Source organism: Sporothrix brasiliensis (genome assembly GCF_000820605.1).
Source record: "Sporothrix brasiliensis 5110 chromosome Unknown Cont22, whole genome shotgun sequence".
NCBI lineage: Eukaryota > Fungi > Ascomycota > Sordariomycetes > Ophiostomatales > Ophiostomataceae > Sporothrix > Sporothrix brasiliensis.
The window spans coordinates 2,250,732-2,274,276 of record NW_024467141.1 but is presented as its reverse complement, the minus strand read 5'-3'; the positions used below and the strand labels follow the sequence as shown (position 1 = coordinate 2,274,276).

General features: G+C 54.5%; 7 protein-coding genes across 7 annotated transcripts; 5 read left to right on the top strand and 2 right to left on the bottom strand.

Annotated features, from left to right (window-relative positions):
* Window positions 1-1,931: 1,931 nt before the first annotated feature.
* On the top strand, window positions 1,932-4,739 carry SPBR_08137 (uncharacterized protein; the record flags this gene model as incomplete). The annotated part of the gene is made up of 1 exon (XM_040766375.1): window positions 1,932-4,739. The coding sequence occupies one exon, from the start codon at window positions 1,932-1,934 to the stop codon at window positions 4,737-4,739; it is 2,808 nt and encodes a 935-aa protein (XP_040614929.1).
* Window positions 4,740-5,417: 678 nt separating this feature from the next.
* SPBR_08680 (uncharacterized protein) lies at window positions 5,418-6,117 on the bottom strand (the record flags this gene model as incomplete). The annotated part of the gene is made up of 2 exons (XM_040766918.1): window positions 5,418-5,831; window positions 5,920-6,117. 2 exons carry the CDS (start codon window positions 6,115-6,117, stop codon window positions 5,418-5,420), a joined length of 612 nt encoding a protein of 203 aa, XP_040614928.1.
* Window positions 6,118-8,613: 2,496 nt separating this feature from the next.
* On the top strand, window positions 8,614-9,565 carry SPBR_08595 (Arf/Sar family, other; the record flags this gene model as incomplete). Its single annotated transcript, XM_040766833.1, has 4 exons — window positions 8,614-8,761; window positions 8,838-9,082; window positions 9,327-9,392; window positions 9,470-9,565. 4 exons carry the CDS (start codon window positions 8,614-8,616, stop codon window positions 9,563-9,565), a joined length of 555 nt encoding a protein of 184 aa, XP_040614927.1.
* A 1,224-nt stretch (window positions 9,566-10,789) lies between these two features.
* SPBR_08170 (ATP-dependent Clp protease ATP-binding protein subunit ClpB) lies at window positions 10,790-13,315 on the bottom strand (the record flags this gene model as incomplete). The annotated part of the gene is made up of 1 exon (XM_040766408.1): window positions 10,790-13,315. One exon carries the CDS (start codon window positions 13,313-13,315, stop codon window positions 10,790-10,792), a length of 2,526 nt encoding a protein of 841 aa, XP_040614926.1.
* Window positions 13,316-14,050: 735 nt separating this feature from the next.
* On the top strand, window positions 14,051-15,316 carry SPBR_08497 (elongation factor 1-beta; the record flags this gene model as incomplete). Its single annotated transcript, XM_040766735.1, has 4 exons — window positions 14,051-14,090; window positions 14,294-14,333; window positions 14,619-14,998; window positions 15,087-15,316. The coding sequence occupies 4 exons, from the start codon at window positions 14,051-14,053 to the stop codon at window positions 15,314-15,316; spliced, it is 690 nt and encodes a 229-aa protein (XP_040614925.1).
* Window positions 15,317-15,997: 681 nt separating this feature from the next.
* SPBR_08622 (GINS complex subunit 1) lies at window positions 15,998-16,872 on the top strand (the record flags this gene model as incomplete). The annotated part of the gene is made up of 3 exons (XM_040766860.1): window positions 15,998-16,024; window positions 16,105-16,715; window positions 16,779-16,872. The coding sequence occupies 3 exons, from the start codon at window positions 15,998-16,000 to the stop codon at window positions 16,870-16,872; spliced, it is 732 nt and encodes a 243-aa protein (XP_040614924.1).
* Window positions 16,873-19,241: 2,369 nt separating this feature from the next.
* On the top strand, window positions 19,242-23,128 carry SPBR_08089 (uncharacterized protein; the record flags this gene model as incomplete). Its single annotated transcript, XM_040766327.1, has 5 exons — window positions 19,242-19,506; window positions 19,584-20,519; window positions 20,591-21,280; window positions 21,342-21,775; window positions 21,842-23,128. 5 exons carry the CDS (start codon window positions 19,242-19,244, stop codon window positions 23,126-23,128), a joined length of 3,612 nt encoding a protein of 1,203 aa, XP_040614923.1.
* Window positions 23,129-23,545: the final 417 nt, after the last annotated feature.

Below are 23,545 nucleotides of genomic sequence, written 5' to 3'. Positions count from 1 at the left end.
ATCTTTACGGGAGTGTAAAAGTTAAACCGTATATCGATATACTTTAAGGCTTTTAATTTAAGATTAATATTTATATATATCTTATAATAACGGTGACGGAGAAAAAGTATAAACGTATACTCGATATAATATACTTTAATCGTTAAACGATTATTATAATCGTAACGTTTAAAACTTTTTTTATCTCGTTAACTCTCGTTTTTATTTTTTTATTTTATATTCGTATCTTAATAATAATAAAAATAAAACGTAAACGAGATATAAACTTTATAAGTTATTTTTTAAAAAAAACGATAACTACTAATTTATTAAATAGTGTCGATTAAAGTTAAAATAGTTTACGAGACGTCGTTTTTAAGTACTTCTTTTTTTTCTTTTAAATTTTATTAATTTAATAAAAGAAAAAGGAAAAAGATAAATAAACGGTCGATAATAAATAATATATTAATAAACGTAGGTTTATTATTCTTTTAATTATATTAATTATAAAGAAAATAAAAAAGAAATAAATAATTAAGTAAAAAAAGTATATTAATAACTTTTACGTTTATAACTTTTAATAAAAACCTTTTAAACGTTTAATTTAAAAATAAAACGTTTTTTTTATACTTTATATAAGTCCTTTTTTACTTATTATTTTATAAAAACCCGAATTCGGTAATATCTCGTACTATTTAATATTTCGAATAATACCTTTTAATAAAACTACCGAAAAAAGGGTTAAAAGGTAAGAAAAAAGGGTCGAGAAATAAAAAGAAAGAGTTTAAAAATAAAAAGAAAGGGTTTAAAGATAAAAGGAAAGGGTCGAGAGATAAAAAAGGGTCGAGAGACGGTTAAGGTTTTAAAAAGGTACCGATTTTTAACGACGACAAGACGTTATAATATCTTAAAAAAGAAAAGAAAAGTTAACCATATATATAAAAAGACGGTCGAAAAGATAACATAAAAGTAATCTACATACCGTCTTCCATAGTAGTTCAATTACCGAAAAACGATAAGGGTAAAAGAACGTACAGATTATATAAACGGAGGATTATAGTGATAGATACGGGTAAAAGTAAACAAAAAAGAGGACGCGACGCGTTTTCGACGTGGTCACGAGAAAAGCGGACCCGCTAGTCCCTAAAAGGATGGCGTTTTAGTCACATGATCCGAGTTTTTTGTTGTACGATTATGGTTCATGATGAATGCTTGAAATGTCCCACTACCCGCACCTTGTTGCTTCGGTTGCTTTAGCAACTAGCCCAGAAATAGCAAGTGGGACCGTCTTCTTGCTACATTGGCCAATGGCCTGCGGCAGCGCTGCACACTAATAACAAAAAAGCAAGCAAAACACTTTCACACTAGCAATTCAAAGGCGAGAAAGAGCGACCCAATCTCTCTTGCGTCGCGACTTCCTGAACTCCCTTATGCTATATTGTGCCCCCACTAAAGTTGGCCAGACGAAGAGGGAAGGGGCGACACCAACGAGAAAGAAGGCTCGACCTCTTTGTGTTCTGGGAAGGAGTCGCTTTCTTGTTTTCTGATTTTGCAACGGACTTGTTGACGGATATCCATCTGCAGCAGACGATCGTCTCCCGTCCTCATCCACTTTGACTTTGGCACAATTTTGTCTGTTTCTTTTTGTCGTACTCCAGTTGGCAACTTTTTTGTCTCTGCTTTGCACATGCCTATCTCCTGTGCCGCACTACTAGGACGACCACTTTATTTAGCCAGTCGTGACGATCGTCGACTTTTCTTGTCTCTTTTCTTTTCCCTCTGATCGTTCCTCTCAACGCCTCGATACTTTCCCGTCGTCTCATCGTGCCGCTTGGACAGTTTCCTCAACGTCCTTCCACTTCGCGGGCCATACCGCACACCATTCCAGCCAGACTTGGTCTGCCGACTCTAGCTCGCATTCTTCTCCGCCCTCCATCACTCAGTCTTTTGCCATGGGGCTTCTCCCCACGGGCCTGTTCCGTTCGCGGGACTCACGGCCACAGGCACTTCCTCTCTACGAGAAGCCCACAAGAGCATCCTCCGGCAAGGATCGCTACTCAGACGACGATATCTCCTCACCCGATGGCAGTGACGACGACGAATACGACTACGACGGTGAGAGCGCAGCCTCCTCACCACGCAGCGGCCGTGCTTTCTCGCGACAGTCCTCCGGCACGGCAGCCTCGACTTCTTATATGTTGCCAAAACGCGCCCCTGGTACCGGACACCCGGTGTCGGCTTTTGAACAGCCCCGGCGGCGGCTGCGGGCATCCACTGCGTCGGCCGCCGTTCGCGCACATATCTACCGCCTGCCACAAAAGGTCATCCGCTACCTCTGCACGGCGCTGATCATGACAATTGTTGTCCTCATCATCACACTCGTCCGTGCCAGCCAGCTGGAGAACCGCCGGTTAGCCGTTGGCGGCGGCAAAGGAGCGGCAACCCCGCCTGCCTGGGAGTCGTTTGACTTTTTGACTCGCTACTATGGCGGCGTGCGCAACCTGGTCCCGCTCAAGGAGAACGTGCCGCAGTACCCGCGCGAGGAAGACGAACAGCCGTACGGCCTGGGCGTGAACGATACATCGGCGAATGCCGCAGGCACGGGCGACGTCGCTGCGCCCAAGGTGCACCTGCACGCGGCCGCGGCCGCAGCGGCTGCTGCCCTGCACAAGGTGGACAAGGCGCCTCTGCCGCCCAGCGCTGCCTTTGACACGTACAAGGGTTACGTCAAGGCGAGCGACCCGGATCACATCAGCCCCTGCTTCGTCGACGACAAGAACACTGTCAGTGTGCCGCCTCTGCGCTACTATGAAGGCCGCCCCAACGGCTTTCCTCAGAACATTATGGGCTCGTATGAGCTTCTGTCGCTGCCCGAGGATATCTGCTTTGACCGCTTTGGTCGCTTCGGCCCATACGGCTACGGCTACTCGGTGCGCTCAGGTGGCCTGGGAGTCGGCGAGTATGGCGAGAACGAGGGGGCCGAGGCTGTGTGGGCGGGTGGTGCCAGCAAGGTCGATTATCGCAAGGTGGACTGGGCCGGCGCCCAGCAACGCTGCTACAACGCTAATGCCCGCCGCTTTAAGCCGGCCGAGACTCGCCACGCCCCGGTCAACGGCCTCTACATCAATGACGGTGCCCCTCTCGGAAAGGAAGCTCCTGCGCCCATTCACCACGCGCCACGCGATGCGCCTGCGGAGGCGACGTCCGACGTCGTTTCTGAGCCCGCCATGAACAGCACTGATTCAGCTCCTGTCGTGCATGCCGAAACCTCTGCTGCTCCGGCTGCACCTCCCCCGCAGGGCGACATACCGCGTACGGCTGTTGTGATCCGTTGTTGGGATGAGTTTATTTGGCGCGAGGAGGACATTATGAACTTGCGCGCTCTCATCGTGGAACTTTCGCTTGCGTCGGGCGGACGCTACGACGTCCACCTCCTTGTCCAGGTCAAGAACGACGCGAAGTTCCCCATCTGGGCCGACGACGGGGCCTACAGGGCGAAGATCGACTCCGTCATTCCTCCCGAGTTCCGCAGCATCGTCACGCTGTGGACCGAAACGCAGATGCTGTCGCTGTACCAGGGAATCCACGACCTGTACACCCGCGGTCCCGGCCTGCCGGTCCACGGTGTCTACCGTGGTCTCCAGATGGCCATGCAGCACTTTTCCTACAACCATCCCGAGTACGAGTACTTCTGGCAGTGGGAGATGGATATCCGCTACACGGGCCACCACCTCGACCTCTTCACCAAGATGGAGAACTGGGCCAAGGAACAGCCTCGCAAGGGCCTGTGGGAGCGTAACTCGCGCTTCTACATTCCCTCTGTCCACGGTTCCTGGGAGGACTTCCGTCAGATGGCACGTGTGCAGACGGAGGCGGGCCTTGCTGGTGCCGACAATATCTGGAGCGGCGTCCCCGGTGCTGGTCCCAATGCGGGTCCCGGCGCCAACAAGGTCGCTGGCGAGCAGACTGTCTGGGGCCCTGTGCGACCAGCCGACCCGGAGGACTGGTTTGAGCCCGAAAACGATCCTGTGCCGCCCACCTCGTACGAGAAGGACCGGTACACGTGGGGCGTGGGCGAGGAGGCAGATCTGATTACGCTGAACCCCATCTTCGACCCCGAGGGCACGACATGGCTGCTGGCCGACGACATCACCGGTTACAACGAGACAGCCGAGAGAGCGGGCGGCCAGACGAGCGGCAAGCCGCAGCGGCGCGCCCAGATCATCACGGCCTCTCGCATGTCCCGTCGCATGTTGCACACGATGCACCGCGAGACGGCCTTCAAGAAGCACCACGCCTTCTCCGAGATGTGGCCTGCCACTGCTGCCCTGCAGCACGGCTACAAGGCTGTCTACGTGCCGCACCCTGTCTATGTCGATCGCGAGTGGCCGACGCAGTACATGGCACGCACGTTCAACGGTGGCCGCAATGGTGCCTCGGGCGGCTCGCGCATGTCCGTCTTTGGCCAGCGTGAGCACAACTTTTTGGGTCTGACCTGGTACTACAACGCAGGCTTCTCGCCCAACTTGTACCGCCGCTGGCTGGGCCTGAAGGTGAACGGCGACGGCGGTGCCGACTTCGAGGAGAACGCCGACGTTACCCGCAACGACTCGACCGTGTCCAACATGCGCGGCGGTGAGGGCCGCATGTGCCTGCCTGCCATGCTGCTGCATCCCATCAAGAGCGTGGAACTGCCCGTCGAGAGCCATGCGAATGAGGACTACAACAAGCCCGACAGCGACCTCAACCCTGGGTCGTAGAGCACCGCGATGACAAACACAAGCGTTGGAAAGAGAATTAACGAGATCATGTCGGCGTGCACGTTTTTGCGAGTTGTAATGATGTGTTCGTTGCGCTGCTGGGTTGCTTTGGTTTTATTTATGCGCTGTTCTTTTCCGGGCATGACAATGGCGTTTGGTTTCCGGGCTGGCACGTTTTGTGTGTTTTTGTATACATTTGCTTGCCTTTTTTCTCGTCTATTTTTATTTGCCTTGGATCAAAGAGCGCCTTGTGAAGTTGTAGTACGTTCTTGGCATGACGTCCATCAGGAAACACGGTGGCGCCGGTGTATATACTAGAAGGCTACGGCAGTAGATGTTTTGATAATGAGAAATGAAAAGCAAATGCCGTTTGATGTATTTTCCTCGTCCCGTATTGTAACAGAAAATGATAACTATACATATGATAAAAAACGCGAAGTTGAAGTCTATATTAGCAGATCTGTCCAAGACCTGCACCAGACTTTGTGTATGCGCGCGCCAAAAATAACTCGCTTCGTATTGTTTCGTGGCGTGTTCTCTTTTTGTTTTGTGGTCGTTGATGATTAGATGCACGTCTGTGCTTGTTCGACCCCCTTTCATGTTTGTCCTCATGCAACGTCCTGCTGTGGATGCCTTTCCCACGCCCACCCGTCACTCCGAGGCCCGGTCAGCCCTCATTTAGATCACTCGCTTGACCTCAAAGAACCGCCGCAGCCACCACACCTGAAAGATGGACTCGCCGACAACGACTGTGATCACAAACAGGTTCCACCACTTGACCCGCGCGTTGGTGCTCTCGGCCGTGTTGCGGTGCGTCCGCTCTCGCACGACAATGTACGACTGCTCGTCCTTGACCTGGGCCAGCATCTCCGACAGCTTCTGCGCCTCCGCCTCAAGCGGGTCCTTGGGGCCGTCGGCATCCGACACGTATACTATGCCGTGCACGTTGAACGACACCTCCTTGCTGGACGCGCCCCAGTGCTCGTTGCTGAAGCAGTACATGTACTTGCCGTCGTGGTGCGCCGTAAACGTAAAGTCGCCGTTGGACGTGGACTTTTGCAGCGTCTCGTACTGGCCGGGCGGGTTGGTGATCTAGGCAACGGGCGTCAGCGAATGTGGTCTTACCGTATAAACGTACAAAATGGCCGGCACCAGTCTTGGGTCGGGAGCTGCATCTCACCCAAAAGTCAATGTCCAGGTTGCCTGCGCCGCCAAACTCGCGGTCGCCGACCTGGAAGGTCACGGTCATCTTGTCGTCCTTGTGCAGGTCCTCGAAGAAGCACTCGCGGCCGTGGGCCGGCAGCTGGATGTTGTGGGCGGCGACGGTCTGGACGAGGGCCGCGCCAGCAGCCAAGAGGCCGAAAAGAAGCCGAACCATTGTGTCGAGGACGAAAGCCGAAGAAGAGAATGAAGGAGAGTCGAGAACTGAACAAGAAAAGAAGAAACTGACCAATTCCGTTGTCAAGCCGTATGCCGTTCGCCTCTGTCGTCGATGATCGCGTGTGGTTGACAAAGTGGTGGAAATCGTGAGAAACGGCCCCTTTCTTTTTTACGTGTTGTTCCAGGGATACGGGGACGGACCCAGAAAGGAGACAGCTTGCCAGTTCGCGATTGGGGACCCGCCCTAGCAATAGCAATGGGACCCAGGGCAGAACGCGGTTGGTTGGCGTTGGCGCTGGAGCAGTGCAGTGCTCAGTGGCTCCAGGCCTGGAGCTGGTTGTCTGTAGCGGAAGAGCCAATTATAGTGGGCACTACGAATTACAGACGGGCCTACTTTGAACACTGAGGCGAGCACGTGAAACTCAAACAGCATGTTCGTGCTGGTGCCCATTTACAGGTGCTCCCCGTCCAGAAAAACCGGCCCGAGAAATGATCCGGCCAATTGAGTGCGCTGTGGCCTAAGTTTGCTACCCCTTTGCGAACCCCACTATGATACCCACTGATACCCACTGTCCTGGCTGTCTCTATCGCGTCTGGCTCGGCGGACCCTCCTGTCTCGCTCCCTGGAAAGACCCTCGACTGCCCTAGACGCGAAAGCTACAGCGCTGGCGACCAACAGGCACCTGTCAGCAGCGCCCAACCAACCCCTCTTCGAAGCTACCTAGCCCGCTGAAGACAGTTTCGATCGTATATGTTCGCAAGGACGCTGATTCGTTCCTGCCTTGTCCACCAGGCTTAAGACACACCACGCACTGTCCAGTCCCAGGCAGCCAGTGCAAGAGCGACCCGCGCAGTCCAACAAGCAAAAGGGGGAGGCGAAAAGTCCTATCAGCACAAACCAGTCGAGCCAGTGCAGTATCGGTAGCACAATCTTGGTCCTCGTCAGTGCCTTCCCCCAGCCTCCTCGTGCTCTGGTCTCAAATTTTACCCCCTCCGAGGCCCCCCTTTCCGCCCTTTCCCCCTTCCCTTTTTTTCGTCCCAGTCCCTCCTTCCTCGCTCGCACAGTCCACACTGTCCACATAGTCCACAGAGTCCACACACCGACAAATCCCACTTTTGGCCACATCGCGATAAATCACCCAGTTATTCCTCACCCCAACTAATCTCTCCCTCTTCTCTCCTACTTCCTCTCTGCACCGGAACCACCTCCACCCACCACCCGTCTACAGCCACGAATCCCGACTCCATCCTCGAGGTGAGCACCTTTCCTGCTTTTTGTGCTTTGCACTGCGATTGTCCCCAATCGAAGCGACAAACAAGACCACTCGGCGGCTTTCATCCGGCCCGCACCTTGTCAACCCCCTGGAATATCGTCACTCCTTTGCTCCTGTTGTTGTTTTGGTATCATCTTCCCTAATGGCTTCCCTCTGTCCTCTGCACGTCAGCCCTACGATGCTAGCATCGACTGGTCGTCTCCTTCCCCTGTCTCCTGGTACACCACCGTGATGTCTGTTCGTTGGACTGTCCGCCTATGGCCTCCCTGTTACCTGGCACATCGCGTTCTGCTCGCCTTCGGATCAAGATCAAGCCGCCAGTTTTGCAACCCGATATTTTCGAGATGCGCCGCCGAGTTTTTATGCAGGACTGGCGTGCACCGCCGCCTTGGTCCGCTGGCGACCGCCCATGCAGCTTCTTCCAATCCCAAGGCATCCGTCAAAGGGAGCCCGGCATCGACTTGGCAGACTTGCCGCCCGTGATTTCCACCACACCTCCTGATGCGGTGTTCACTTGGTGTTTTAATCTCGGAGCCTGGACCGGATCCCTTGCCAGGTGCAGGTTCAAAGCGGACATCGATCAAAGCCATACACAGGAGCAGGACACGGCCAGACACAGACTGCGGCAGCCTTCAGACGGAGTTCATCCTGCCAGACCTAGACCCCCTCCCTCCATCGTCCCAGCCCCCTTCTTGCTGTGCTGCTGCCTGCGCCAGAGCTCTCTCCTGCTATCGGATGGCTACAGAAGTCGTGATGTTTTCCTCGCAGCGACCATGGGCGTTGTCAAGTTATCTGTCCTCTTTTAATGGTTGTCGGCCTAGCGATGCTTTCCTGCCACTATATCTGGTCGGCGCCGGCGCACGACAGCAGTGGTCAGGACAGTACCTGCTTTCTCGCGCCATACCTGCATCATCCCGCCTTTTCCCATTTACCACCCACACACTCTCCAAATCATACCCCACGTCGGGCAACAAAGCCCTCCTAGGTTCCTACATTTCGTGCCTCTGAATTCCACAACCTGCCTGGTCTCGTGATCGTTTCCGGTTTGGTTTCGCAGCGCATCCGGGCCCAAATCGCAGCTTTGCTAACTCGTGCCTCTTTTGGTAAACTTCTAGATCAGCCGTTCGTATTTCGTCGTCTATCTCGCTCGCTCCCCGCTTTTCTTTTTCTTTTTCTTTTCTTTCGGAACCACCTAGTACCACCTCTTCCCAGCCGCAAACATGGGTCTCAACTTCTCCCGAATCTTTGCCTCTTTCCTTGGCAAGAAGGAAATGCGTATTCTGATGGTCGGTCTTGACGCTGCCGGAAAGACCACCATTCTGTACAAGCTCAAGCTTGGCGAGATTGTCACGACGATTCCCACTATCGGTACGTAGGCCTCGATGGCTGGCGTTGGACCTCCCGTTTGGACCATTTCTCGGGCCTGACTAACACCGCTTTGCAGGCTTCAACGTCGAGACCGTCGAGTACGGCAACATCCAGTTCACCGTGTGGGATGTCGGAGGACAGGACAAGATCCGCCCTCTGTGGAGACACTACTTCCAGAACACCCAGGGCATCATCTTCGTGGTCGACTCCAACGATCGCGACCGTATCATCGAGGCCCGCGAGGAGCTGCAGCGCATGCTCAACGAGGACGAGCTCCGCAACGCTGTCCTCCTGATCTTCGCCAACAAGCAGGATCTGCCCGTACGTTTATCCCACCCACGTCTTTCCTTCGGTTTCCCATTTTCTGTTTCGATTTCCGCTTTCGACGCTTTTAAAGCGCGTGGCCAGTTCTCTTTGTCCTGGGGTGTTGGCCTTCTTTCTCCCGTTTTGGCGGACCAGTTTTGGGGCATCCCTTGCTTGGACCGTAGCCATATGTTCCCCTATCGACCAGCTCATTCCCGGCCATAGCAACCCAACTGCTTGATGCTAACTATACGCTGTCTAGAACGCCATGAACGCCGCCGAGATCACAGATAAGCTCGGTCTCCACAGCATGCGGCAACGCCAATGGGTAAGCTTCAGTCGTATTTTGTTTCCGTTCTACTTCATGCGGCGCATCAGACAACTGACACTTTTGTTCCTCTCTAGTTCATCCAGTCGACGTGCGCCACGTCCGGTGACGGTCTGTACGAGGGACTTGACTGGCTTTCGGGTGCGCTGAAGAAGAGCCAGGCTAGCCAGTAAAGAGATGGCGAACATCGGCAACATCCTACGAAACCAGGCGCTGGGGGACGAAGGGGGGATAGATTGCGTGAGAGTGAGAACGAGCAGGGACGTTGAAAGAGGGTAACGACAAACATACGAGGGAGAGCGAAGACGGTGTGGCAGACCGAGGGCAAGATGGGAAAGGGTTTGGGGGCCTCTTTGAGAAAAGAGAAAGACTTATTTTTTTGCACGGTGCTTTTTATATGCCTGTTTTATAATCCGTCTCCCTTATTTTTTCATCCCAGGCGCTTTTTTTCTTCCCCTTCTGTTACTCGGTTCTTGTCTTTATTTTCTATTTTATTTTTTGTGTTTCTCACTGCTGTATGTCCATCTGGCTGCTGGTGTTTGATTTCCCCTCCGCCGCAGTCTTCGCTCTGAATCGGTGTCTCTTTCTTCAACTTGGTTCCTTGCTCGCACGCCTTCTTTCTCGTCTCGTTTACATCTCTCTGTTTTTCGTTTCAAACTGTCTCAACGTTCTCGTACCTACCAGTCTCTTTTTTCTCTCTTTTACCACCCGTCAACCGCAGACACTCAATCCCAATCAATCCTGTAAACCTCTGTTATGAACAGCTTTGTACTTTTCGTTTGTTTTATTCGCAAAAAATGGAACACTTGAACAAGAGTTTATTTCCCAACATGATTATCTGCTGTCCGTACACTGTTACCAAAGCGTACCTCAGACTGTACTATTTTATGCTGCGTGTGACCACTTTGTTTTATTTCCATTGGCATATTGGTATATGGCCAAGGTTGGCTGTAGTGTTTGTTTTATTCTACGAGATAAGAAGACGAGACAATAAATTTGAGACACTTGGAAACGTCTAACAAAATCTAAACAAAATGATGTAAGACCGTCTGTTAATACTTTAAAGTCTTAAAACGTACCCGAGTTAGGATGGTTAGATTCTTTCGGACGATAATACAGAACATGTTTGCATAATGTCACAAGAGGGGAATGAAGAAAAATAAAACGACAACCCAAAACTGCAAATACGAATATGCCAAATATAATCCAGTAAAAACGCCTCAAGTCCAGTTTTTGAAATGTCCCACCCCCTAGATGTCCCATGATATCATTGCCAATGTAGGCCCTTGTGATTCTTTTGCTACCTTGCTCCGATGTCGACTAATGCCTTTTCTTTTTTTTTTTTTTTTTTTTTTTTTTTTTTTTTTTGTTGAGAGAGAGAGAGAGTGATGGGGTTGTTATGACGACTCAGTAGCTGCGGCGTCGTCGGCGGGTGCAGGCGTGACCGTGCTTGGCGCTGCCGTCGCCACTTCCAGGCCCGAGCCGTCTTCCTTGACCGTGATCGTGGCCACGTCACCCGTCCGCACGCCGCCACGGATGATCTTGTCGGCCAGGTTGTTGCTAATTTCTGTGGTGATCAGACGGTTGAGGGGCCGCGCGCCAAACTTGGGGTCGTAGCCACGGTCGGCGAGCCAGTCGCGAGCGGGCAGCGTCACATCGAGCGTGATGCGGCGCTCGGTCAGGCGGCCCTGCAGCTCGCGCAGCCGAATGTCGACAATGTCGCGCAGGGCGGCGCGGGCCAGGCGCTTAAAGACGATGAACGAGTCGATGCGGTTCAGGAACTCGGGCGGGTAGCTTGCCGAGACGACGTCCATGACGGCTTCCCGGACGGCGGGGTCGACACTGCCGTCGTCGGTCTCCTTGTAGGGGTGCAGAGGGTCGTTGCCCACGAGAATGTCGGCGCCGAGGTTGGACGTCAGGACGATAATGGTGTTGCGGAAGTCGACGCGGTGGCCCTGGGCGTCGGTCAGGTAGCCTTCGTCGAGGACCTGCAGGAGGAGTGCCGAGATGTCGCGGTGCGCCTTTTCGAATTCGTCGAGGAGCAGGACGGCATACGGCTTGCGGCGCACGGCCTCGGTCAGCTGGCCGGCGTCATCGTAGCCGACGTAGCCTGAGGGCGCGCCAATGAGGCGCGAGATGGTGTGCTTCTCCTGGAACTCGCTCATGTCGAAGCGGACCACGGCCGACTCGGTGGAGAACAGGAAGCCGGCCAGCTTCTTGCAGAGCTCCGTCTTGCCGACACCCGTGGGGCCCAGGAAGAAGAAGGATGCCAGCGGCCGGTTGTCGCCCGAGAGGCCAGCACGCTGCAGACGAACGGCATCCGCGACGGCCTTGAGAGCCTCGTCCTGGCCGCGCACGGACTGCCGCAGCGTCTCTTCCATGTGCACGAGCTTCTCGATGTGGCCTGAGGTGAGCTTGGCCACAGGGATGCTGGTGATGCGAGAGACGACGGTAGCAATGTCGTCGGCGGTGACGGAGTCGTGGATGAGGGTGCTGTCCGAGGCGGCGTCGGTGCCGGAGGTCTCGACAGGGGCCGCATCGCTGTCGGACGCAGCAGGCGAAGACGCCGCCCTGGACTTGCCCTGCTTGTCGCTGTTGACCTTCTGCTCCAGCGAGGGGATGATGCCGAAGCGGAGCTCCGAGGCGCGGCCAAAGTTCCCTTCGCGCTGGGCACGCTCGAGGTCCATGCGGGCGCGGTCGAGGTCGCCCTGGGCCTGCTTGATGCTGTCAATCTCCTCACGCTCCTTCTCCCAGCGCGTGGTCAGGGACGCCGCCTCGTCTTGGTAGGCCTTGAGGTCCATCTCGAGCTTCTCGCGCCGCTCGCGGCTGGCAATGTCCGTCTCCTTGCGCAGGCTCTCGAGCTCGATCTGGATCGTCATGATCTTCTGGTCGAGGCGCATAATGTCCTCGGGCTTGCTCTCCTGCTGGAGGCGCAGCGAGCTGGCGGCCTCGTCCATCAGGTCAATGGCCTTGTCGGGCAGGAAGCGGTCGGTGATGTAGCGGTTCGACAGGGTCGCAGCGGCCACCAGCGCGCCGTCGGTGATGCGCACGCCATGGTGCACCTCGTACTTCTCCTTGATGCCGCGCAGGATGCTGATGGTGTCCTCGACGGTCGGCTCGTTGACCAGGATCGGCTGGAAGCGGCGGGCCAGCGCAACGTCCTTCTCGATCAAGCGGTACTCGTTGAGCGTCGTGGCGCCGCAACATTGCAGTTCGCCGCGGGACAGTGCCGGCTTGAGCAAGTTGGAGGCGTCGATGGAGCCCTCGGCCTTGCCGAGACCCAGAAGCGTGTGCAGCTCGTCAATGAACAAGATGACCTCGCCATTGGCCTGCTCGACTTCGGTCAGGACCTTTTTGAGGCGCTCCTCAAAGTCGCCGCGGAACTTGGCGCCCGCAATGAGCGAGCCCAGGTCGAGGCTGACGACGCGCTTCTTCTTGATGCTCTCGGGCACGTCGCCGCGCACGATGCGCAGGGCGAGGCCCTCGAGAATCGCCGTCTTTCCGGTGCCCGCCTTGCCGATCAGGACGGGGTTGTTCTTTGTGCGCCGCGAGAGCACCTGGATAGTCCGCTGGATCTCTTCGTCGCGGCCAATGACGGGGTCCAGCTTGCCGTCGCGCGCCCGGGCCGTCAGGTCAATACCGAACTGCTCCAGCGCCGGCTTCTCCGCCTCACCGCCGCCCATGTCCATGCGGTGGGTGCCGCCGGGCGGATGTGGACGGCCATTGGCATAGGAACGGGTGGCTCCGATGGGCAAGTACTGGAAGGTGTGCGCTACGGGCGCTGCGAAGCTGGGGACGGCTGTGTTCAAGGCGGCGAAGCGACTGGCCCGGAGGCTGCTGGGCGGAACATTTCTAGACTTGCCAGCTGCTGAGAGGAGCTGTCGCCTTGTGGAATTGGCGAGGATCTGATTTCGTGCAAGCATTGTTGTCGATGGCGATGTTGGCGGGGGCAGGCCAAAATGTGCCGAAAAAATGTGTCAGATCAGAAATTCAATTCCGGACGCGTCTGCTGTGATCCAATAACCATGTCTGTATATACCATCTTCGTGGTGTGGTCGTCTGGCGGGCATCCGAAGCTCCTCGTCGTTGTCGGTATATTGGGGTATCTTGGGGCGTTCTCGAGATCGTTCGAGTATCTTCGGGGAGCTACACCGAAGCTTCCAGGCCTTATCCTTTATCGGACAGCCCACTTAGCGCTCGGATTGTCCAATATGCATATACAGGGATTTTATTTTACCCTTGTAAGTCGGTATAGGGTGTATGGCAATACAGCCTGGCCTGCCCCGCCAACAGTGGCCCGCTTTAATTTTTTTTTTTTTTTTTTTTTTTTTTTTTTAAAGCAGTCTAGAGGCGGCCCAAGACCAAACACGTTGCGCCGTTTCGTGGCTGCCAGGCGAACGAAGAAATAGGCAAGAACGACGGGGCAGAAAAATAAAATCAAAAATCAAATTTCGTCCCAAAAAGGCCCTGCGTCCCACCACTGCCCATCGTCAGTGCCCGCACCTCCCCACCAGCACTTTCCTGTTCCTACCATCGCCAACCTCCCCTTGAAATTTTCCGTCAAGCTGTTAATTTCCCCCTTTTCGCATTCGTCCTTGTCTTCTTTTTTCTTCTTGACTCTTCTCGACCAAGTTTTCACTCTGCTTCTACCTGTCACAATGGGTTTCACGGATCTGCTCACCGACGCCGGCCTTGCTGGTACGTTCTGCGCTGTTTTGCCTCGCGGGCCTTCTTTTCTTCGTTCTTGATTCGACTCGTTTTTTGTGTTCTTTTTGCTTCTATCTCTTCGCCTCTCTGCTCTATTCTGTCTTCTCTGCTTTCTCGCTCGTTGCTTCACTCATGCGCTGCGCGGCTCGTTTGCCGGCAGCCTGGGCTGTCCAACGCTGACCGACAACTCGCAGTGCTGAACAGCTACCTGACCACCCGGTCGTACATTGTTGAGTAAGTTGCAGCTCTCCGTTTTTTGCCTTGCTTGCGCTCTCTTTGTTGTCCTCGGACAAGACGAATTCCCCTTGCAGAACACCTTATGATGAGAACAATTGGTCCGTGTTTCCGAGCAGACTCAAGACCTGTAAATGACGACCTATCTATTGCAACGCAGTTGCGTCTCTGATCTTTTATGTTTTGTTACATTTTTTGTTTTTTATTGTTTTTAGGGCCTTTCCCTTCGGGGCATCCGTCACTTTGCTCATGTTTTTGTGGACGCTTGCTAACGTTTGCCAACAGCCACAATGCCACCCAGGCCGATGTTGTTGTCTTCAAGGCCCTGAAGTCGGCCCCGGCGGCTGACAAGTACCCCAACGCTGCGCGGTGGTACAAGCACATCGCCACGTACGAGGACGAGTTCGCGACCCTGTCCGGCGACGCCTCCAAGCCCTACACCGCCTACGGCCCCGAGATCGCCGAGGTCACCATCAACCCTGCCAAGGCCCCGGCGGCTGAGGAGGACGACGACGATGTCGACCTGTTCGGCAGCGACGACGAGGAGGAGGACGCCGAGGCTGCCCGTATCCGGGAAGAGCGTCTGGCCGAGTACCGCAAGAAGAAGGAGGGCAAGGTCAAGCCGGCGGCCAAGTCGGTTGTGACGCTGGATGTCAAGCCGTGGGGTGAGTCTCTGCTCTTCGTTTTTACTATTGGGTACTTGAGTACGTGTCTAGTACTTGCCTCTTGCCTGCATACTAACAACAACACCAGACGACGAGACCGACATGAAGGCTCTGGAGGAGTCTGTCCGCAGCATCAACCAGGACGGCCTCGTCTGGGGTCTGTCCAAGCTGGTCGCCGTCGGCTTCGGCATCAAGAAGCTGCAGATCACCCTGGTCGTCGAGGACGAGAAGGTCTCCCTGGACGACCTCCAGGACACGATTGCCGAGTTCGAGGACTACGTCCAGTCGTCCGACGTTGTTGCCATGCAGAAGCTGTAAGAAGCGTCAATTTTTTGACGACTTTGTTTACTTGCTGATATGTGCGGGTGTTGTACGCGAGGTTGGATGGACGACCACATGGACATGACATGATCCTGGGAATAATCCTGGGAACAAGCAAAAAACATGAGAAACGTTTGACATGTCGAAATGTATGGGATGAGACGAAAACATTGCACGCCCCCTATATACGCAAAAAAGATTTAAAAAATGCATAGACAAGGAGACGACCATTTTGGATCCCCTACCAACGTGCTGCATGGCTGGCGACGTGTGAAATGTGACATGGCGACATGCCGTCGCCGCTGAGTCAAACGGGAGGCCAAAGGTCAGGCATCGCCCAGGAAGAGATTTTGGAGAAGGCGGGATGCCAATGGCATGGTGGGGTACGTTGGCTCCGGGTTGGCGCATTTGAGCCTGCTGTGGGCCCGGACTTGGTGCTGAATTTGTGGTAGCGTAATTGGCTGTTCGCGCCTGCCCGCGACGCGACTTTGACGCCTCGAGCTACTTTCTGCTAACTGACTGCATCTCAACATCGTCCAACATCCGCCATACATCATACATCGCGACACGTACGTCGCTCCACGCCGCAAGAACAGCACACGTTCGCCGGCATTGGCGTTTTTCACTTCGATTTGTTGTCTGCTTCTGCCCCAATTCGCATTTTTGTTCGCCACAACCATGTACGGAGACCTGGGTAACAAGCTGGTGCGTCTGCCGTCGTTTTGTTTGCAAGTCCTTTTTATTTTGCTGTGACATTCTGTACCGTGCTAACTTCATGCCTCCAGGTCCAACATGCCAAACGGACACAGAACCTGGCGCACTTGCCGCCCTACCAGACCGAGATCGTCCGCGCCGTGACGCGTGAAGTCCGCGACCTCGACAAGGACGTTGCCCAACTCCTGGAACCGTTCCAGGGCAACTTCGACCCGTCCGTCGAACAGGCCACGGCCTGCGCCCTGCTCGTTGACCATTTGGCCATGCGCCGCAACAAACGCTGTCTCCTCGCCTACCACCGGACGCGCACCGACAAGCTCGAGGAGCTCGTGTGGAAGGGCTCCGACGTGGTCGACTTGTCGGTGCAGCAGGTGCGCGACGCCAGCGGCAGTGCTGGAGTGGGCGGCGGTGGCAGCGGCGGCGGCGCAGGCTACAGAGCGGGGGGGGGATCTGGTGGTGCTGGCGGCGCGGGCGACAACGGCCTCTCGTCCGAGGCGAGCAATACCAGCAGCAGCTTGAGCCCGCAGGAGGAAGACTATGTGCGCCAGTACTCGGACCTGCTGGCGGCGTACAAGGGCCAGTGGACAGACATCGACTTAACCGGTAGCCTGGAGCCGCCACGGGACTTGTTTATCGATGTGCGTGTCCTCAAAGACGCGGGCGAGATCCAAACAGAATATGGGTAGGTTGTCTTTGATGCCGTAGTGGAATTGGCCTTCCGCGTCCGCTTTCTAACACGCCACAGATCCATCACACTGAGCCGCAACAGCCAGTTTTACGTTCGCCAGGGTGATGTCGAGCGGCTGATTGCCCAGGGGTACCTTCAGAAATTGGGATGAACAGCTCGTTTCTCGATTGCCGCTGGCTGGAACTGCTCCGAGCGGCACATTACCAAAGACGTGCGCGTTTGTGGATTCATCGGTGTTTGGCAACATTTGCTATTCTGCTATGCCATTGATGGAACAGAATAGCGCCTCGTTGACGACAAACAAACAACACACTGGCAGGGCAGCAATGGCAACGAAACCAAACCACAGGCCATGTACAAGTACATCGCATCACGCCGAGAACGGAGGCTTCGCGTCGCGAGACGGTGCACATCGTTGCGACCGGCAGGCCACTCAGCGAGACGAAGCGCTCGGCAAGACGCTATCGACAGGTGTAAATATGTCACGATATGCGAACAGCACAACATGTGAGGACAGGCTCGATATCACGACAGGTCCATTTGTTGGTTCTCAGCCGCAAAGGAGATTCAATCCTCAGAAGAAAGAAAAGACGTGCAGGTCCTTTCCTGCAGAACGACTGGGACCGACTGAAGTTGAAGCACTGCGATATGGCCATCCGAGGCCCCTCCTTCAAGGGTTCGACTCCGTGGGGGGCTGCAGATGTCTATTTACGGGCTATATAGCATAGAATAGCCAGTGTGCACCTGCGTGTGTATTCCATTATACAATAGTATTAGTACACACATGCAAGACATTCCATGCCCAGCCGTCCACAGAAAAGTCTGTTCAGACCACGAGGCCATCGCATACGGCAGCCTGCATTTCGACGTGGTACTCGCCGTTGGCATTTTTAAGACAATGCAACGGCATTTGGACCAAAGTACTGGGCGTGGCAGCTGGTGTGACAAACAGCTGCAGTCCCCGGCGCCTGCATGGCCCGTTTTTGCATTTCCACATGGCCAATGAAGTTTTCACATCGTGGAAGCTCCTGCGGCACTGAAAAGAAACTGCAGGCAGCCTCGCCTGGACTGTGCATACTACTTTGTACAGTGCATATCATGCTTATCATCTGGCTGGAAAAGAGTGAGTTCAAGACGGGGCATGGACAAGAGTCTGTAGACGCAATTGACCTCGGAAAAGTCGCAAATAGAATACACAATATATATACTTTATTCTGTACGGGGTACAGGCCATTTCCCTTCAGACTGACAGTAGCGTCCTCATCTTTGAACCATCGGTCGCACAGAAGACGCAATTCTCAAGGGATAAAGCCATTCTGAAGCATATGACCTGCAGCCTTTCACACCGTACTGCAAGACATTGCACGATGTCCACTTTTTCTTGGTCCTCCTGCAGCCAAAAAACCGACCTCTTCTTTCCTCTTTCGTCCCGTTCGATCTAGACCATTGCTGTTGCCATTGTGCCTGTCCTCGCCAATTCGCGCCTTCCGTCGTTGTGTTGACGACAAATCAGTCAATAATAATGGCGACAGCAGTTGCACTATCGCTCTTGCTATTTTCAATGAAACGTGAGGCAGCGCCTCCTGCCGATATTCTTGCACGTGTTGATCGCGCAGCCATTCGCAGCTTCCTGGGCGTGTGCTTTAAGGCATGCGAGTAGTCCCTTCCTCGGGAAGATGTCCAATGCATTGCAAGTTTCTGTTCATAAAGGGCATTACCAAAAGGAAAGCGCTAGCTTGAGTGACAGATAACGGAATCCAAGTGAGGGAAAGAGGGACGGAGCATAAAACACGAAAAACCCCATCACGGCAGCTCCAGTTGCTCGCTAGTCCCGTTGCCCAAGGAAAAGCCATCTTCTCTCTCACTGCCCACTTCTCTTTGCTCCTCTCCTCCTCTTCACCCTGATCTCGCCCCGACACCATCGTCGATCCTTGGCCGCAGCAGAAGCTACCCTAGTCACCTAGCTTCTGTACCTTGTTGGTAGAGAAGGCTTGGGCCATTTTGCATCCTGTGCGCAGGCTCTGTTGGTCGTTAGTTTTTATTCTGCACAATTGATGGTCGAGAAGTTGTGTCGTCATCACGCATCCAACAATCTCTCTGCCCTTGGGTTCCCTTTTGCACTTCTTTACGCGTGTCTTGGCTGCTTGCGCACGTCGTACTTTTGGTCGGCTCCTTGAAAAAAAACACCTTGGCACCCTGGCAGCTTTCGGCTGTCCGTTATCAACAGACTAAAGTCGCCTACTTCATTGACGCCACTTTTTTCTGTCGTCCTTAATTTAGCTGCCCCCGGATTCGAACGAGACCGGCGACCTCACATATCTGGGAACCCGATCAATCCTCTCTCGACTCAATTGTTCTCTGCATCTATTCTGCTTTTGTTCTAGGCTGCTTTCCCCACTATGCTGTTGCCATAAACCGGTGTGCAGCTCATTTGCGGGCAAAGGTCGACGACAGACGGCACACGACAAACCGAAATAAGTGACGCCAGCGCGCATCGTCTTCCCCCCTCTCTCCGTCACCATGTCCTCGACACCTCCGGCTGGGTTTGCCTTTACGGCTTGGGGCCGCCGGCGAGCTGAGTCCGTGGCATCAGAGGACAGCGCCAGCAGTCATGACAGCCGTGGCCGGCTTCGCTCTATCAGCTCCGTGGTCGCGCCCCGGGAACCTTTCCACAGCCAGGACGGTCGTCATCACCAGGGCCAGCACCAGCTCTCGTCGTCTGTAGCTTCGACGAGTCACAGGGAGCCCATTCGCTCCTTTATCAACCCTGCACAGCGGGACTTGGGTAGGAGCACCTGCACGAGATCTGCGCTGCCTTGTCATGTGAAAGCACCTGCTAACGCTTCTGTCGCCGTATTCTAGCTCCCGTCAGTAGCCAGCTGCAAGCACGATCTGTACGCGAAGACACGGCCGAGCTTGCCACCTACCAGCTTGCCGACAAGACCGAGCGCCAAAACTCTTCTATCCTCGATCGCAACCGCTCACTCTCCTTCCGAACCACCGTCTCCTCAGACGTGGACGCTGATGACCTTGACTCCCCAACAGCTGCCAACACGAGCGGCGCTAATCGAGACCCTGAGCCTATTGAGGAAACGTCGGAACCGGAACCGTCACCCTCGTTAGACGAGGAATCCGACGACACCGCCGCCTTTGGCGAGAGCCCCTCCCTGTTGACAAGAGCGTTGCGGCGCTCGCCCCCACATACGCCCGGCGGAGGCCCCTTTGCCTCGACCAGCAACAACCAGCAACAACAACAAGACCAGGGCGAACAGACACAATCCCGCAATGACGCATACCGTGGGCGCATCTACCAGCTACGGGGTGCCCTTGTGCGTGAGAGGAGCGACAGCTACGCTGTCTTTTCGGACGCAGAAGAGGATGGCGACGAGCTTCGGCCTGGTTTGCAGCGCCAGCAGGGTCGGCTGTCCTCGTCGGCCGCCGGCGGGCATGTCAACGGAACAAACTTCGCGTCACATGTGCCCACGGAGTCAACACCCCTCTTGGGAAGCTCGGGTGCTCCGAATGGGTCTGTTGGCCAAGCGAGCTACGATTTGGAGGGACAGATGAACACGATGCGGAGGCGGATTCTGGGTATCTTCGACCGGCGCCAAGAGGGACCTACACATAACCCGACGATCGTGGTCCGGGACAAATTCAAGAAAACCTACCGGAATGTCAAGAACCTCAAGTGGTGGGACCGCAGACGGCTCTGGCAAAATGTGGTTGTCGCGCCCATCGCGTGCCTCCCGGCTGTCGTCGTCGGCTTGCTTCTTAATATTCTGGATGCACTCTCATATGGTGAGTTATATTTGAGCCTTTTATTAACACATTTGCTGCGAATGTAGCTGCTGACCTCCTTTTCTTTCTAGGCATGATATTGTTCCCGCTAGGAAGTCCTATATTCGCACACCTGGGTGCGGCTGGCATCTCCATCTTTTATGTTAGTACCATTGTGTCGCAGATTGTATTTTCGAGCGGGAGTATCTTCAGAGGCGGCATTGGTTCGGAGTTGATCGAAGTCGTGCCCTTCTTCCATAGCATGGCCTTGACTATCACGGACATGGTGGGCGAAGAGCATCCCGACGCTGTCATTGCTACGACCATCACATCGTACGCCCTCAGTGCCATGGTGACAGGTACTGTATTCTACCTTATGGGCCATTTCAAGTTCGGCTACATTGTGGGCTTCATCCCACGACATATCCTCATCGGCTGTATTGGTGGCGTGGGCTGGTTTTTGATTGCGACCGGGTTTGAAGTGACGGCACGCATTGAAGGCAGCCTCGAGTACAACCTCGACACGCTCCAGAAGCTGATACAGCCCGACACGGTGCCACTATGGGTCATTCCCTTGACTCTCGCGATTGTCCTCTTCTATGGACAGAAGCACATCACCAACAAATACTTTCTTCCCCTCTACATCATCACGATTCCCTTCATCTTCTATCTGATTGCACTGATCGGCAGCTCCGCGTCGCCATCGGATCTTCGTGACCATGGCTGGGTGTTCCAAGGCCCGCCAGCCGGCGAGCCGTGGTGGTATTTCTACACATTATACAGTACGTTACGATGCTACAGCCACGAACGCTATTATAACCCCGTCTAACGTTGTTTTTCTAGAATTTAATGAGGTTCACTGGGGAGCCATTGCCCAGTGTATTCCGGCCATGTTTGCCTTGACCTTCTTTGGCATCTTGCACGTCCCGATCAACGTGCCCGCCCTGGCTCTCAACACGGGCGAAGACCACGCCGACCTGAACCACGAACTGAAGTTACACGGCTACTCCAACTTTTTGTCCGGCTGCACGGGTAGCATCCAGAACTACCTAGTGTATGCCAACACGCTCTTCTTCATGCGGTCGGGCGGCGATAGCCGTCTGGCAGGCTTCGAGCTGGCCGCTCTCACGTTCGGCGTGATGCTGATTGGGCCCAAGACCATTGGCTTTATCCCCGTGATGATGGTCGGATGCTTGATTTTTGACCTTGGATTCGAGCTTCTCGTCGAGGCTGTCTGGCAGCCGCGCAAGAAGCTCAAGCCCCTCGAATATATAACGGTAAGACAGACACTTGACAGAACAGACACTTCACAAAGTATAACAGCGGCTGACTCGTTCTGGCAGGTCATTGTCATTGTCTTGATTATGGGTGTCTATGACTTTGTCGTGGGCATCGGCGTCGGAATCTTGCTGGCGTTTGTGTCTCTGATTTTCCAGACGTCGCAGGTCTCGGCCGTCCGTGCCATGTACGCCGGTGACATTGTCACCTCGACAGTGCGCCGCAACCACGCGCAGCACCACTACCTGCGCCAGGTGGGACGGCAGATCTGCATTATCAAGGTGGCCGGCTACCTGTTCTTTGGCACGATTGTGAGTGTGGAGCAAAAAATCCGCGACCTGATTGCCGACGAGGCGTTTATCCAGCGGCCGATCCGCTACCTGATTCTTGATCTGCGCCAGGTGACGGGACTGGACTACTCGGCGGGAGAGGCCTTTAACACAATCAGCCGCCTTCTGACTGGGAAAGGGATCCATCTGGTCCTGAGTGGCGTCGATGCGGACCGTGCTCTGGGCCACGACCTGCGCGCGGTGGGTGTCGGTGAAGACGGTATCGAGGTCGCTTTTTTGCCGGACATCAACTCGGCTCTCGAGCTGTGCGAGAACGAGCTGCTGAAGACGCTCTATGCCAGCCAAGAGGCCGAGGCCAGCGAGATTGTCAAGGCGTCGACGGCTGGCGATGCAAGTGCAGCCGTCGCTTCAAAGGCCGTATCGAAAGCGACGGCCACACCGGCAGTCAACTCGTACCTGCATCCTCCAGCCGGTGGTAGCGGCACAGGAAGTGGGTCGGGACCTGCAGTCGATATGCTTGCCAGCTCGCCACGGCGTAACCTTCTTCGGACGGCCGCCCGGGAGTCGATCAACCGCTTGGAAGACCGCCGCCAGTCCAGGTGGCACAACTTTGCCGAACCCTTGCGGCTGATGCTGCAGGTGTTCCAGAACATTAGCGACAAGAACGAGGACTTTTGGTTCCGTGCCACGCGCTACTTTGAACGGCAAGAGTTTGCCGCGGGCCAGATGCTCTTCCAAGCCGGCGCACCTGCCGAGGGCTTTTATCTGCTGGAACAGGGAATTGTGCGGGCCGAATACGACCTGCCGCACGGCCAGTTCTACCACGAGAGCATTGTCGCGGGCACGACGTGCGGCGAGCTGCCCTTCTTCTCGGATACGAGGCGCACAGCGACGGTGTATGCGGACCTCGACTGCGTGGTATGGGTGCTCGAGCGGACGGCCTGGCAGCAGCTGCAGAAGGACGACCCAGAGGTGGCCAACGAGCCGCTGCGGGTATCCCTAAAGCTGACGGCAGAGCGCATGTCTACGGTGCCGGCATCGACGATGTTGATGGCGGACTGATGATGTCGAGGCAATATGCCTTGTACCGTTCTTTGTTTATTTTTGGGCATATTAGGCGGTTCATTTAGCGATGATGTTAGAGACATTTTGACTGTATTTCGGTTTATTTTTGACATATAAGAAGAGAGCATATATACGAGCTGACCTACAGACTATGTCGAACATCATCTAGGGCCAGATGTCGAAGGTAACTCGCTCAGTTTGAAGTGCGAATTTGATGATTTAGTGAATGGTGCATGTCCGCTATCGCTAGTGGGCTCCTGGACGAGGCTCTCGCACCAGAAAAGCGGGTCTTCTTATCGGCGCCGCTACAGTGCGAGGCCAAATCGCGATAAGGAAAAAAAGTTACAGAAAAAAGTTTCTGGGTGAGGCGAGGAAAGCAACTTGCCGTGGAGGTCCATTTGCACTTCCAGCACC